A 14,925-nucleotide genomic window follows, 5' to 3' on the forward strand; every position below is an offset into this window, starting at 1 on the left:
GTCTTGACGAAGTCTGTGCTTAAGAATATGGCTTCGGCAATGTTCGGGAATCCAAGCTTTTTGACCAATCATGATAATAATTACAAGAATTTACCGGGGATTGCGTCATTCTCTTATATGTTCTGTGGTCATTCTCGCCGTGGCCGGTGGCCGTCATCGCATCGTGTATCGCGACGATTACTTAACCTTAAAGAGAGCGACGGGTGCAGTCATGATGTAAAAAGAAAGGTGTTTCATTGCGCATAATGGCGGCCAAATACGGAGCAGCCAATCAAATTCACTCCCCAAATGTAGCGCGAAATTCTAATGCAGTATTGGTAAAAATGTAAAGAAAAGTTGTAAATGTAAAAAAAATACAAACAAAATTAAAAATTTTTAAAGTAATAAAAGACTACATAAAAATAAAAATACGTAATATAATTTGAAATGATAAAATTATTAACCTAGATTGATTAGGCCGGTTCTACAATCAGTTGTATGGATGCCGAAACGCAGCCGACGAAATAAGAATTTCTTTTTCGAAAACAAATTTTCTTCATTGAACCATTAGTTACGTTATAAAATGCTGTCATTAATACAATGGCCGTTGCAATGCTTTATTAATATATATATATATATATATATATATATAAACCTATATGATAATATTAAATATAATAAGATCGGACTATGTAGACCGCTTTAAGTTTTAGAAGCCGTGCTATTCATAAAAAATAAGTGTATAAAAAAGTTAGTATAATTTATATATATAAAACAAAGTCGGGTTAGTTACACCATTTATAACTCAAGAACGGCTGGACAGATTTTAATAATCTATGGTTTGTTGGATTCGTCTCTGCCCTGAATAGCATAATAACTTAAAAAAAAAAAAAAAAAAAAAAAATCTAGAAAGATATCCAAATACACCAAATACCGGGGCCGGGGCGAAGCCCGGCGGGGCATGCTAGTATAATAATAACAAATAAATAAATGCATTTATATTTTATAACGTTATTTTATTTTTATCAACATTTTCTTTATTAGACAGTTTATATATATTTTTTTATTTTTTCTTACGTATGTTATTTTCTATTATCTCTCTGTTTAGTTTTCTCAGTCTTATTAACTTTCAAACTTGTCTCAGTTTGTTGACAAGCATTAAGCCATTGCTGACGAATTGGAGTTTCTTTCGGAAATCTAAAAAAGGTTATTCCTCTTGCATCTCCGTCGCATGTTCGATTTTTGCAATTTTTTATGGAACACGATGGCATTGTTTCTGTAAAGAAAATATAATATGTAGCTTACTAATAATAAATTGGCACATTTAAAGATGGCCAGGACAAACCTCTTATCGTAGTAGCCGTAGGTATACTACGTTTACGCGAGCGTTACTTCTGTAGTAACTTACGATATATCACTCGTTTACGCGGAGTAAATTATCGTAAGTTACTACAAAATCCCGTTTACGCGAAGAAATTATCATAAGTTACTACAGAAGTAACGCTCGCGTAAACGTAGTAGTAGATTCGTTGGACCGGCCCAAGAAACTGCGCTGTAAACTGGTGTACGATGGTTTGTCTAGAGACTTCGATTTTTCCTTATTGGTCCAATCATAAGCTGACCGTTCCTCATAGAAGCTCTTCTTCACAAACAGATAAGAAGATTGCTAATATGTTGCTTACATTCTCATCAAAGTTACAATATTATGATGATGAAATGTCTTTCAAAGAAATTTTTTATATAATTCATTACATGCACTAATAAAACAAAAACATTTATATTTATAAATATTATTATTAATTCTAATGATAAATACCTTCTTATCGAATGTTAGATCTAAATTAGTCAATTAAAGAAGCAAAGTTATGCGATGCATTTACATTCGACGGTAATGATCCACCTTCTCTCTGTCTAGCAGAGACATTGAGTCCTGTGTATTTTTTATTCTTTCTCCTACTACTTCCGTAAGTATGACAGGAACTACCAGGAACTAGACGTCAGATAAGCAAAACTCGCCGGTTGGATTTAAGCGAGAATCCGCTCATGCGGCGGCTAACAATCTAACCTCTTACATATCATGGAAGTAGCCATGTTGCTTTTTACATTTGGGGAGGCTTTTTGATTGGTCAGAAGGCAGTCATTATTTTAGACCACTGCGCATCTCGGGAATGAAACACCTTTCTTTTTACATCATGGGTGCAGTGGTGGTGTTTTCCCTCCGAGGAGGTACGACGAGCATCATCGCGTCGTGTACCGCGACGATTAACCTTAAAGAGAGCGACGGGTGCAGTGATGGTGTTTTCCCTCCGAGGAGGTACGACGAGCATCATCGCGTCGTGTACCGCGACGATTAACCTTAAAGAGAGCGACGGGTGCAGTGGTGGTGTTTTCCCTCCGAGGAGGTACGACGAGCATCATCGCGTCGTGTACCGCGACGATTAACCTTAAAGAGAGCGACGGGTGCAGTGGTGGTGTTTTCCCTCCGAGGAGGTACGACGAGCATCATCGCGTCGTGTACCGCGACGATTAACCTTAAAGAGAGCGACGGGTGGAGTGGTGGTGTTTTCCCTCCGAGGAGGTACGACGAGCATCATCGCGTCGTGTACCGCGACGATTAACCTTAAAGAGAGCGACGGGTGCAGTGGTGGTGTTTTCCCTCCGAGGAAGTACGACGAGCATCATCGCGTCATGTACCGCGACGATTAACCTTAAAGAGAGCAGTGTTCGGCAATGTTCGGGAATCCAAGCTTTTTGACCAATCGTGATAAAGATTTACAAGAATTTACCGGAGATTGCGAAATGGCATTAAAGTTCTTACTTAAGATTTGTCTTGAGCCAGTCTTGCTCAAGTCGACCAAATAGTCGACTTAAAGACGGTTTTGTCAGGTTATGTGCTACATTAGTGGTGATATTCCAGTGTCGGGATTGCGTCATTCTCGCCGTCGCGCGTCATGGCCGTCATCATCGCGTCGTGTATCGCGACGATTAACCTTAAAGAGAGCGACGGGTGCAGTGGTGGTGTTTTCCCTCTGAGGAGGTACGACGAGTAAACTCGAGTCGCCGATACTCAAGGCGAGGAGGTGTGACGAGGAAAGTGCGTAGTGATCGATGTGAGAGACGAGTAGCCGAGAACGACGAGGAAGAGCAGAGGAAGCGAGTGCGAAAGGGGAGAGCGAGAGAGCGAGAGAGAGGGACAGCGGACAGGCCGAAGCCAGGAATTCCGACGACCGCGACTCCATCAGGGAGTTCCAGAAGTGGCAACGCATTTTATCACTTTCCCGGCAGCGAGTACGGCACCGTTGGTTTCAGAAATCATAGTACGTTTTCATCCGATAATTTACAAACGTTTCCATCCGCTTAGTTTAAAGTTTCTCTGTACATTCCTGTGATGATGCAAATCTTGCATTTCATCTTCTCTTTTACAGAGCGACAAAGTAAAGTGAAACTCAAAATACTTAAGACTGGTACTAGATAAATTTCCGAAATGGTATGAAGATATGATAAGTGCTTACTTTAACTCATTCTATTATTTACATGTCTTCTATAACAACTGGCACATCTGTCATTAGCATACAATTCAAAGATGGAATTATTATAGCGGCAGACGTCCTAGGATCTTACGGATCGCTCGCTCGTTACAGAAATCTGGAACGTCTTACGAAAGTTAATGATAACATCATCCTTGGTACGTCTGGAGATTATGCAGATTTTCAGTGCATCAAGAGCTATGTGGAAAGAAAGATGTGAGTCTCAGCATAGTTTTTTTTTTTTTTTTACATGTCTTTAATATTCTTCAAATAATACATCTTAGTTTATTTATTAAAGTTTTGTAAAGTTATTGTACGATATAAGAATACATTAGAGTTTCCAATAAGTGTCAAAAGCGCTAATTTACGTCAACACTTTTGTTTCAGTCTTGAGGAGCAATGCTTGGATGATGGATTTAGTTTAAAGCCAAAGGCATTGCATTGCTGGCTAACGCGTGTCATGTATAACAGACGATCAAATTTCGATCCGTTTTTGAACAATTTTATTATTGCTGGTTTGGAAAATGGAGAACCGTAAGTGTGCGTTTCCTCAACACACTTCGTGTCTTCAAGTACATCGTAAATCGCAGTTTTGCCTTTTCAGATTTTTAAGAACTGTGGATAAGCTTGGGACAGCTTACAACGATCCTGTTATTGCGACTGGATATGGTGCTTACATGGCAACGCCTATATTGAGAAAAGCTTACGAGGATAATAACCAAATGAATAAGGAGGAAGCTATCGAACTTCTGTACAAAGTAATGCAAGTTCTTTTCTACAGAGACGCAAGATCATTCCCAAAGGTAAACTAAAATTCGTACGTGTGTAATTAATAATTTTAATTGTATTGTCAACAATCTGCTCTGTTTTTTAGTATCATCTTGGCATTGTCACAAAAGAAAAAGGAGTCGAAATACAAGGACCTCTAACTTTAGACAGTTTTTGGGGACCTGCTGCTTTGTAAAAAATTATGTTTTCTTATTCCTTTAAAATAAGTTATAATAAAAGTGTCCATGGTGAAGATCGATTCTCTCTTAATGAATAAATTAAAACAAGTTTTCATCAATTATACATTTATTTGCATTATATATATACATGTAAGGATAAGAAAATATTATTTCCAGTAACCATACTAATAATCTTCGTTATAATAACAGATATTTTATTTAATATTTATTTTTTACGCGTAAAAACTCAGCATAATACTTGCAACATTAAAACGTATATGGAAATTAATATATATATATATATATATATATATATATATATTTTTTAGAGGAGAATAATTATTTCTTAGATGAGGGTCTAAGGGAGAATTCACACCTTGGCAGAATAGCAGAAAGAAAAGCAGCAGCCAATCAGGACTTGCGCTAGTAGCTAGTAGTAAGCAGAATGTACTGTGCATGCATACTGTAGTATGCTTACTATCAGCTCAAGTCCTGATTGGCTGCTGCTTTTCTGCTTTCTGCTATTCTGCCAAGGTGTGAATTCTCTCTAAGATCACAATGGATTTTGCAAGGCAACAAACGCATGGAAACGTAAAATAGAGGATATTGTTCGTAAATCACTGGAACAAATTTCGAACTACGTTCTGTCTAACAAGAAAACCATCAGCAGGCTGCCAATGAGGATCATTATGATGCAATTCTTCAACATTTTCAATTGCATCATTTACAATTGCATCATCATCTGGATCTTCTGGGAGAATATCTTTAAATTGTAAGGATAAATTGTGCAAAACTGCACAAGCTGAAACAACTGAAATACGCGTGAAATGAAAATTGCGAGATAAAACTGCAGATTTGGTTAACAATCGGCTATGGTTAACAAGCAATAGATGACGGTCGCCGTAAAATCGAGTCGATTGTTAATAAACAATTATTATATACAAAAAAGGAAGGAATACACATTAATACACATTATTATATGATTTGATATTCAAAAACTTTATTTTCATTAAATAACACCTTAATATTAGAGATAATACTTGCGGCAATCTCGATCGATTTCTTTACAAAAACTCCTTTTTTTTCAATAAATGTAAAGTATTACTTATTACTATTACTTATTACTATACTAAATATTACTTATTACTATTACTTATTAGTATTACTTATTCAGCCTCAAATTTCTGTTGAAGTCTAAAATCACAGTCTGTCTCTCTGGATTTTTAAAGGAAAATTTGTACTCTATAATTTCAACCGAAATTTAAATAATTTTATATAAATTTTAAACATATATAAATAAAAAAATCAAAATAAAACGCAAGACTTAAGATGCATCATAATAAATTGAATACTTCAGTAATAAATCTCAAATTTTCGTTGAAATCGAAAAAGAATAAAACGTTGACCTCATTCTTGCATCTTTCGCGTAAATTTAATTTATCAAATAACTGAAACTAAACTGTTATCTACATCTAAACTAAACTGTTATCTACATCTTCGAGCTACCGAGCGAGGATAAATGAAATGATTGCACGCCGATCGAAGAATCTCCGATCGAGAGTATACTCTCACCGACATCCTCCGACGCTCTCGATGACGAGGCTCGCGCCTAAACGTAACACGCGTAATTGCTCTCGCCCGGACGCTGCCGCCAACAAAGACGCTTATCCGATATTATTATCGGATAATCTGATCGCGGACCCATCCTCTCCTCTCGCGAGCGCGAGCGGTTGACATACTTTCCATTAAAGTAGTACGCGCCCGGCGTGCATGCGATCGCGAAACCCAGGCATCCTACCTTGTTGGTGGTAAAACAAGGTGGGATTCAGTGGAGGCGCATCCGCGCGGAGACGAGACCGTAGCTAACGAGCGCGTGATCTACGGCGGAATGCAGAGTGCAGAGGAATTGGGGAGAAAGTCGCGCGCGCGGTGCTTCACCGGCCGTAATAGGCCTCTGGAGGAGGTGTGCGCGTAATGCGCCGCGCCACAGCTCGTTCGTACGAGTCGGATGCAACCTCGGCGCTGCAGCCTCGAGATGCCACCTCCTCTCCTGACGTCTTCAGCAGATACGAGGATGATCGATGGGGGCAACGCCGGGGATCGCCGCGCACCGTTGTTCGCATAAATTATGACGCGGCCAGGATAATGCCGGAGGACGCGCCAGTCTTGCGTGCATGAGATTGCGACAGTCTTCGTCGGAACTGCTTCCAGCGCACAAATGATCCCTCTTCGCTTCGGCCCGAGGTTTCAGTTTGTTCCTTCGAGACTTCTTCCCTAAACCGTCTAACGAACCGTCGCTGCTACGCGAATGCAATGAGTCTCGACACGAATGCGGCGAATCCATCACGTGGCAAACAATTATTTACTTGTCATCATCTGAAAAATAATTAGGGCCCCTAAAATAAAAAAATATAAATTATTTATTAAATAGATATATGAAGGCTCTTTCTCTATATAAAAAATTCAAATCTAGTTATATAAATTTGGCAATATAAGAGTCAATTGGCTCTTATTCCCAAATTTAATTACATTCAAATTTTAAATATGATAAATTATTTAATTATTTAAGGGGGTTGTCGTGCTGAAATATCAGCAAAAGTATAAACGCGCGCTTACGGTTCTCCGCGTATTCCCCTTCTCCACTTTAAAGACTGGATCTGCTAGAGCGACTGTACACGCACACATAGACGTGGCCTGTCTACTCTCTCCGCGCACGCGTGTAAAAAATTCGGATTTGGCAACGTAATTGGCTGCGTAAATTGACGTTTAGAAAAAATGTCTGGAAAACCGCGTTCAAAACGTGGAAGGTTCGTTTCAAAGAAAAAGGCTGAACGAGTGAAAAAAGCTGTAGAAAATAGCGTAGCAGCCAGAAAAAGCAAAACCAATAAAAGTACCAGGCAAGAAAGCGATGATGAGGGGAATCATATTGTTAACCTTAAAAGTATGGGCCAAGCACTACACTGCTGTGCTTGCAAAGAAGTTTTGAGTTTAGATAATATAAATAATGAAGTGCGCAAAGGACTTTTCTCAATACTTCATATTAAGTGCCATAAATGTGGAATTCAAAATGAGGTTAACACTGGTAAGAAAGTTGACTTAGATGGCCACTGTTACACAAATGTGAATCTTCAAGCTGTCCTTGGTAAGATATGAGTTTTTGCTTGCAATTAATTATAACAAATTTTTCTGTTTTATTTAATAATATTTTATGTTATCACTATAAATAAAAAAATTTGTTTGTAGGTGCGATGCATTCTGGTCTTGGATGTACTGGTTTGAACAAAATTCTTGCATGCCTCAATATTCCAGTCATAACAATGGATATGTTCAAAAGATATGAAAGAAAAGTCGGATTAGCCATCGAAAAAGCAGCTGTAGAAAGTTGCCAAAAAGCAGCGTTAGAAGAAAGGCACCTTGTGATAAAGAACACTCAAGAGCTTTGTGATAATTTGTAAGAATTATCATTTTTTTTGTATGAGAATATTTGTAAATTTTATATGCACATTTTTGAATATTCTTTTGGTTAATTGAATTATATATTTATACTGAATTGTAGCTGCGATTTAACTTTTCAATTGTATATTGAATTGTATATTATTGCTTAATTTATAATACATCAATAATGGATTGATATTAGCTGGGATAAACCTTTATATTTTATATTTAATTGAATTTATGTATTTTACTTGTCATTAAAAAATAAAAACAAACATTACTTAGATTTAAAAAAATAAACATGATTTTTTTCCTTAATATATAGCCATAATTCAAATACGGTTTTTATTTTATTTATAGACCAGCCGACATTGTTCGCGATCTTTATCCTTACCTAACGATTCTTCAATCCTCTAATCAAAGAAGTCCTGAATTTGACCAAGCATGCAGTAGTATTGTAAACATCATAGTTTCGTACGACATGGGCTGGAGTAAAAGAGGCAACGGTCGCAGTTATGACAGTCTGAATGGTTATGCAGCAATAATTGGATTTTTAAGTCATAAAGTTTTAGATTATACAACACGAAATCGCAAGTGTTACAAATGTGATATAGGACATTCGAAAGATGACCACGATTGTCGAGAGAATTTTGAAGGCAGTGCAAAAGCGATGGAAGCGGACGCCGGAGCGCAATTGATCAATCGAAGTAAAATTCTTCAAGAAAATAATTTAAATGTTGGAGTTTTGATCGGTGACGAAGATAGTAGTACGATTGCCGCAATACGAAAAGAAAGTGGCAAAGTCATTCATAAATTGGCCGATAAAAATCATTTAGTTAAAAATTTTGTAAGTGAATTGTACACACTATCGAATTCCTTCAAAGAATTAAAAAAAAGTGGTGTTATAAATCATTTAAAAAAATGTTTCACGTACGCGATTGCTCAACAAAAAGGACGAACTGCAGACCTTGCTTCTGCAATAAGAAACATCCCGGATCATGTATATAATAGTCACGAGAATTGTGGCGAGTGGTGTAAGCGATGTGACGATAACACACAGCAAACTATTGTATTGAAAGATGAAAGTTTATATTTAAGTCTTCGAGAATTATTCGAAAAATATGCAAATAATGCTGCAAAATTTAGCGTTGTCGCATCCAGTCAGGCAAATGAAAGCCTAAATAGCATGATAGCTTGTAAAGCACCAAAGATGAGATGTTACAGTAAATCGCAGTCTGCGGATTTTAGAGTCGCTAGTGCTGTTTTAAGTAAAAATGAAGGTGATCAAGGAATAATAAGGGTTACACAATTATTAGGTTTACAAGCAGGTAAATATACATCAGCATATTGCCTAAGAAGTGATAAACTTAGAATAATAAAGTCATCTAGAAAAGTTACGAGAGAGTCGAAATTGAGGCGTATTCAGTTAGCAGCAAACAGACAAAATTTACGAAAGAAAAAAGAAAGAAGAGAAGGTATTACATATAAGACTAACTGTGGGATAGAGATGACGAGCGAAAAAATAAGCATTGAAGAAAAGGTTGATGATAGAAGTACAAATAATACGACTAAAATAATTTATTTTGATTTAGAAACAGCAGGCTTTGAAATAGAAAGTGATATATTACAAATAGCAGCAATATCCGAAGCTTTTGAATTTAATGTATACATTTTACCTAGTCAAGCGATTCCTATTCATGTAACCAAAATCAATTCTTTACATAATAAAAATGGAGATTTATATTTCAAGAATAAAAAAGTTGATGCCGTTACGCTTGAAAATGCATTACTCGCGTTCTCAGAGTTTATAAATATTGTATCTCCATCTTGTTTGCTTGTTGCGCACAATGCTCGTTTTGATGTTCCTCGATTACTAAATGCAATTACAAACTGTAAAATCCAAGACAGGTTTCAAATTGTAACTGGGTTTTCAGATACGTTAAAATTGTTTAAAACAGTGTATCCATTCCGTAAAGGCCCAGGTGCCTTTAAATTAATCAATTTAGCACAAGATCTGCTTGAAACTCAGAGTCCTGGATTTTTCCATGAAGCTTTATTTGACGTTCGTGTATTACAACAACTTGTAAAGGTTACTTCCAAAGAAACAGACTTATTCATTTTTGAAAAGAAGTTTGAGAAAGCAATCGAAGAAAACAAAATCAACAAAATTATCAATCATAAAGTATTGGAATTGGCTCCTTTTAAAAACATCGTTTCTCGTGATATAATTAAAAAAATAGCTGTCGCAGGGATAACATTCCAAAATTTAAAATCAAAATTTTCAAATGAAGGAGAAGATGAAGTAATCAAGTTTCTTTCCAAATGTGATAGTAGCCGTAAGCCTCTAGTAACTAAGAATAAAAAAGTTCTGACGAAAATAATTGGTTGTTTAAAAATATGTTAAATGTTTATAAATAATATTTTTAAATGTTTTTAAATGTTTATAAATAAAAATATTAATATATTATTTATTGTAAAACTACTCTGGTATATTTATTTGATATCCTCATCTTTTCATGCACTCATATTTTATTCGAATTATTCGTTAATACTCGTAATAACCTAATGTTACTATAAATCAATTCAACAAAAAGATTTCTATTGCATAAATCTCCTCAATTTTCATTTATGTAGCCAGCAAAATCCGGAATTCGTCAATTCATAATGTTATTGACAAACAAAAAAAAATATATTTCGTCGGTACACACTATACTCAAAGAGTATAGTGTGATTTACGCGCGATGTCTGCTGGGCCGCCAACGTTGCCACGTCACCACAGCGCTTCTCTTTGCGCATTTTTCAGGCATCATGATAACGTACTTTTACTTATAATATCTCAACAACGAATATGGATTGCTCTATACGAGTTTCTGCTATTCGATATTATTGAATATCATTAATAACATATTAGTTTTTCAAAACAATGACAGTTTTGGTGGAGATGTTATAAGCGAAAATGTGGCTCTCGCGGCGACCTTTCCATAAAAGCCCATGTTAAAAAGCGCAACTTCCACAATGAATATCTCGAAAACGAATATGGATTGTCTATCTCAAATTTGGAGACGTAATGTATGTAAGGTTTATTAATACATACGCGAAGTTTAGAGAAATCGACAATATTTTTATATTTCACGACAACCCCCTTAATAAAAAAATAAGTAATTACTTACATCTCTTTTTGAGCTTGAAACTTCGCTAATTTTACTCGCTCTTTTAATTCTTTTTCCTCTAATAATAATTTTCTAACTGTTAACTCATTTATGAACTCTTCACGTTCCTTTCTTAATTGACATATTTCGATTTCATGATTGATCTTAATATTTGCTAACTCTAATTCTTTTTCACATATTACGTTACTTCTATCCACTTTCGACTTTTTTGATGTAGAGTTTAATGAGTCCGTATGATTTGTTCTCTTTGAATCAAGATATATATTTTTTTTTTCATTAGTCATTACATCTGAAACATAATTTTAAGTTGCATTTAAATATTAAAAGTATTTTTTTAAACAGTATTAATTTTAAATAACGTTTGGTATTTTCTTACCAGATTGTTTATTAAGCTCTTCCTGTATATTCTCTTCTTCATGAAGAATTGAGTATAAATTTTCGCCATCACTATCGTCCTCGTCTACCTCGATCAATATATTATCTGGAAAAAAAATATACAATTAACATAATACTAATCTTATCATTATATTGTAAAAAATTGTGATTTTAAATTAATTTTAAATTAATTAATTTTTAACTTACTTAAGTCAGATGCTGATTTATTTTGCTTAACTGCTTTAAAAATTTCTTTTTGTCGATCTAAAATAATAAATTTTATTTATTTATTTGACAAATAATTTTATTAACAAATTTATATGTATTATTTAAAAACATTTTAATAGTACCTGTAGACTCATTCCTTGTAAAATTACTCGAAGACATTGTTGGTGCTGTAGTCAAAAGGCTAGGTATTATGTCTAACACATTTGAATCGACTTCACCAACATTTTTTTGTGGCCCTCCACCAGTAAGAAATCTTGCTTGTCTTTCAGCTGTTAAAATGTTCTTGTTTTGTTGTTTCAAGTTAGATCAGTATTTCTTTAATTGTGAAACATCTCTCTGCAACATAAAACATCCTAATATTAAGAAAAATAAATAAATTCGAGGAACTGCTGTATGAAATATACTTCAAATACTTTACCGTTATTTGGCATTATTTTTAATATTAATCTACGCACAAAACATGTAAATGTTCTATTTCATTATTTTTGACTTGATGTTTTCTTAATTCATTTTACATATTCAATATTATATTGTTTCAGTTCTTTATAGATTTTAGATTTATTGCTGACATAATGTCCCAACTAACGAAATGTTTGATAAAAGTTGTGGTCCACTTGACACTACAAATGCTTTGAAGCGTTCTTCTCCTTCTTTTTTCATAGAAAGAAAAAGGAAGAAAAATGCTTCAAAGCATTTGTAACGTCAAGGGGACCGCAGCCAAAAGCGTATAAACGATAAAGTGTACTTGATAAGAACTGGAATCCCCGTCGAAACGTTGTGCTAATCAACCATACAAATGTTTGAAGCATTCCTTTTCTTTTTTCTTTCAATAAAGAAAGAAGGAGAAGAAGAATGCTTCAAAGCATTTGTAGTATCAAGTGGACCACAGCCTTTATAAAACATTTCGTTAGTTCGGACATTATGTCAGCAATAAATCTAAATCTAAGAACTAAAACAATATAATATTGAATATGTGTAAAGTGATTTAAGAAAACATCAAGTCAAAAATAATGAAATGGAACATTTACATGTTTTGTGCGTAGATTAATATTAAAAATAAGTCAATTGTCAAATAACGGTAAGGTATTTGAAGTATATTTCATACAGCAGTTCCTCGAATTTATCAACTTAATAAAGATTGCCAGTTTGGTCGAAATAAACGAATCCCCCGCATTTTATTATTCATTGGCAAAGAAAAAGAGTTTGTTTATCTTATAATACCTTATTAGAAATTAATGGAGACTCATTATATTCCTGTGTAATTATAAACCAAGCTTCTGATTTTTCTTTTAATGTTGACGAATTTGTTCCTTTTGACTCAATAGTATGCTTATACTTTTTTAAAATTTCGAGAAACACTTGCTTCTCCAAATCGGAATAAATAACTCTTTTAGTTGACATTGTAAAAAATTTTCGTTTAACACACTGTCCGTGCTTGTTGCAGCTCTCCTGGCCTCGAGTGTCTCAAGGAGGTTACTGCAGCGGCTTCCACTTCCGCCGCTACCACCAGAGCCAGACCACAGCAGACTTCTCCGTCCCTCGCGCCAACTTCAATACTTCCCGACGAAATCGTTGCCACTTCTGGAGCTCCCTGACGAAGCCGCGGTCGTCGAAATTCCCGGCTTGTGACGCTTCGCTCCCTCTGCTCTTCCTCGTCGTTCTCGGCTGCTCGGCTTTCACATCGATGACTACGCACTTTCCTCGTCACACCTCTTCGCCTCGAGTATCGGCGACTCGAGTTTATTCGTTGTACCTCCTCGGAGGGAAAACACCACCACTGCACCCGTCGCTCTCTTTAAGGTTAATCGTCCGTTAATCGTCGCGGTACACGACGGCGAGAACGACGCAATCCCTACACTGGAATATCACCACTCGCAATGCAATTGGTGCGTTCAGCCGATACTCCGCTAGCCTAGCAATCGTGAGCAGTCGCTCGTTTTCGCTCGTTTCCTCTCCTTTTAATCCATTGGGTCAAAGGAGAGGAAACGAGCGAAAACGAGCGACTGCTCACGATTGCTAGGCTAGCAGAGTATCGGCTGAACGCACCCATTGTAGCACATAACCTGACAACCGTCTTAACTTCTCCACCCCTCGCGTCAACTTCGATACTTACCGACGAAACCGTTGCTACTTGTGGAGCTCCCTGATGAAGCCGCGGTCGTCGGAATTCCTGGCTTCGGCCTGTCCGCTGTCCCTCTCTCTCTCTCTCTCGCTCTCTCGCTCTCTCGCTCTCCCCTTTCGCACTCGCTCCCTCTGCTCTTCCTCGTCGTTCTCGGCTGCTCGGCTCTCACACCGATGACTACGCACTTTCCTCGTCACACCTCTTCGCTTCGCCTCGAGTATCGGCGACTCGAGTTTATTCGTTGTACCTCCTCGGAGGGAAAACACCACCACTGCACCCGTCGCTCTCTTCAAGGTTAATCGTCGGTTAATCGTCGCGGTACACGATGCGATGATGACGGCGAGAACGACGCAATCCCTACACTGGAATATCACCACTCGCAATGCAATTGGTGCGTTCAGCCGATACTCCGCTAGCCTAGCAATCGTGAGCAGTCGCTCGTTTTCGCTCGTTTCCTCTCCTTTTAATCCATTGGGTCAAAGGAGAGGAAACGAGCGAAAACGAGCGACTGCTCACGATTGCTAGGCTAGCAGAGTATCGGCTGAACGCACCCATTGTAGCACATAACCTGACAACCGTCTTAACTTCTCCACCCCTCGCGTCAACTTCGATACTTACCGACGAAACCGTTGCTACTTGTGGAGCTCCCTGATGAAGCCGCGGTCGTCGGAATTCCTGGCTTCGGCCTGTCCGCTGTCCTCTCTCGCTCTCCCCTTTTCGCACTCGCTCCCTCTGCTCTTCCTCGTCGTTCTCGCTGCTCGGCTCTCACACCGATGACTACGCACTTCCTCGTCACACCTCTTCGCCTCGAGTATCGGCGACTCGAGTTTATTCGTTGTACCTCCTCGGAGGGAAAACACCACCACTGCACCCGTCGCTCTCTTAAGGTTAATTCGTCGCGACTCGCTGATACACGACACGATGATGACGGCCACCGGCCACGACGGCGAGAATGACGCATCCCCAGCATCCAAAGCAGCCAATTGTACACATAACCTGACAAAACCGTCTTAAGTTGGACTATTTGTCGACTTGACCAAGACTGGTTCAAGACAAATCTTAAGTAAGAACTGTGCATTGAATAATGCCATTTTGGTCTTAAGATTTATCTATGCAAACGTTATTTGCTTACTTAAGGACCG

General features: G+C 37.2%; 3 protein-coding genes and 1 long non-coding RNA gene across 8 annotated transcripts; 2 read left to right on the forward strand and 2 right to left on the reverse strand.

Annotated features, from left to right (window-relative positions):
- Positions 1-965: 965 nt before the first annotated feature.
- Positions 966-2,174, reverse strand: LOC143896737 (uncharacterized). The gene is made up of 3 exons (XR_013256738.1): positions 1,796-2,174; positions 1,325-1,621; positions 966-1,255 (listed from the first exon to the last, which is right to left on the reverse strand). It is a non-coding gene; the product is annotated as an uncharacterized LOC143896737 (long non-coding RNA).
- Positions 2,175-2,974: 800 nt separating this feature from the next.
- Positions 2,975-4,572, forward strand: LOC143896735 (proteasome subunit beta type-4-like; the record flags this gene model as incomplete). Its single annotated transcript, XM_077404734.1, has 6 exons — positions 2,975-3,296; positions 3,405-3,443; positions 3,563-3,722; positions 3,894-4,040; positions 4,111-4,309; positions 4,381-4,572. Coding segments are annotated over 6 exons (957 nt in total), but the record flags the coding sequence as incomplete, so codon positions are not given.
- An 853-nt stretch (positions 4,573-5,425) lies between these two features.
- Positions 5,426-14,492, reverse strand: LOC143896734 (uncharacterized). Of its 4 annotated transcripts, XM_077404732.1 has the most exons (7): positions 14,402-14,492; positions 13,775-14,145; positions 11,784-11,997; positions 11,641-11,697; positions 11,435-11,539; positions 11,059-11,347; positions 5,426-6,849 (listed from the first exon to the last, which is right to left on the reverse strand). In XM_077404732.1, exons 3-7 carry the CDS (start codon positions 11,818-11,820, stop codon positions 6,816-6,818), a joined length of 522 nt encoding a protein of 173 aa, XP_077260858.1. In that variant the 5' UTR covers positions 11,821-11,997; positions 13,775-14,145; positions 14,402-14,492; the 3' UTR covers positions 5,426-6,815. The 4 variants fall into 4 exon arrangements, with proteins under 4 accessions (XP_077260858.1, XP_077260859.1, XP_077260854.1 ...); XM_077404733.1 differs by lacking the exons at positions 13,775-14,145; positions 14,402-14,492 and adding an exon at positions 13,088-13,310 and having other exon boundaries at positions 11,671-11,697; XM_077404728.1 differs by lacking the exons at positions 13,775-14,145; positions 14,402-14,492 and adding an exon at positions 13,088-13,310.
- Positions 7,164-10,546, forward strand: LOC143896732 (uncharacterized). 2 transcript variants are annotated; one of them, XM_077404723.1, is made up of 3 exons: positions 7,164-7,595; positions 7,697-7,904; positions 8,249-10,546. In XM_077404723.1, the coding sequence occupies exons 1-3, from the start codon at positions 7,229-7,231 to the stop codon at positions 10,290-10,292; spliced, it is 2,619 nt and encodes an 872-aa protein (XP_077260849.1). In that variant the 5' UTR covers positions 7,164-7,228; the 3' UTR covers positions 10,293-10,546. The 2 variants fall into 2 exon arrangements, with proteins under 2 accessions (XP_077260849.1, XP_077260850.1); XM_077404724.1 differs by lacking the exon at positions 8,249-10,546 and having other exon boundaries at positions 7,179-7,595; positions 7,697-8,047.
- Positions 14,493-14,925: the final 433 nt, after the last annotated feature.

The sequence above is a fragment of the Temnothorax americanus genome, unplaced genomic scaffold (assembly GCF_048541705.1).
Source record: "Temnothorax americanus isolate GAGA-0224 unplaced genomic scaffold, ASM4854170v1 Scaffold194, whole genome shotgun sequence".
In the NCBI taxonomy this organism is placed as follows: domain Eukaryota; kingdom Metazoa; phylum Arthropoda; class Insecta; order Hymenoptera; family Formicidae; genus Temnothorax; species Temnothorax americanus.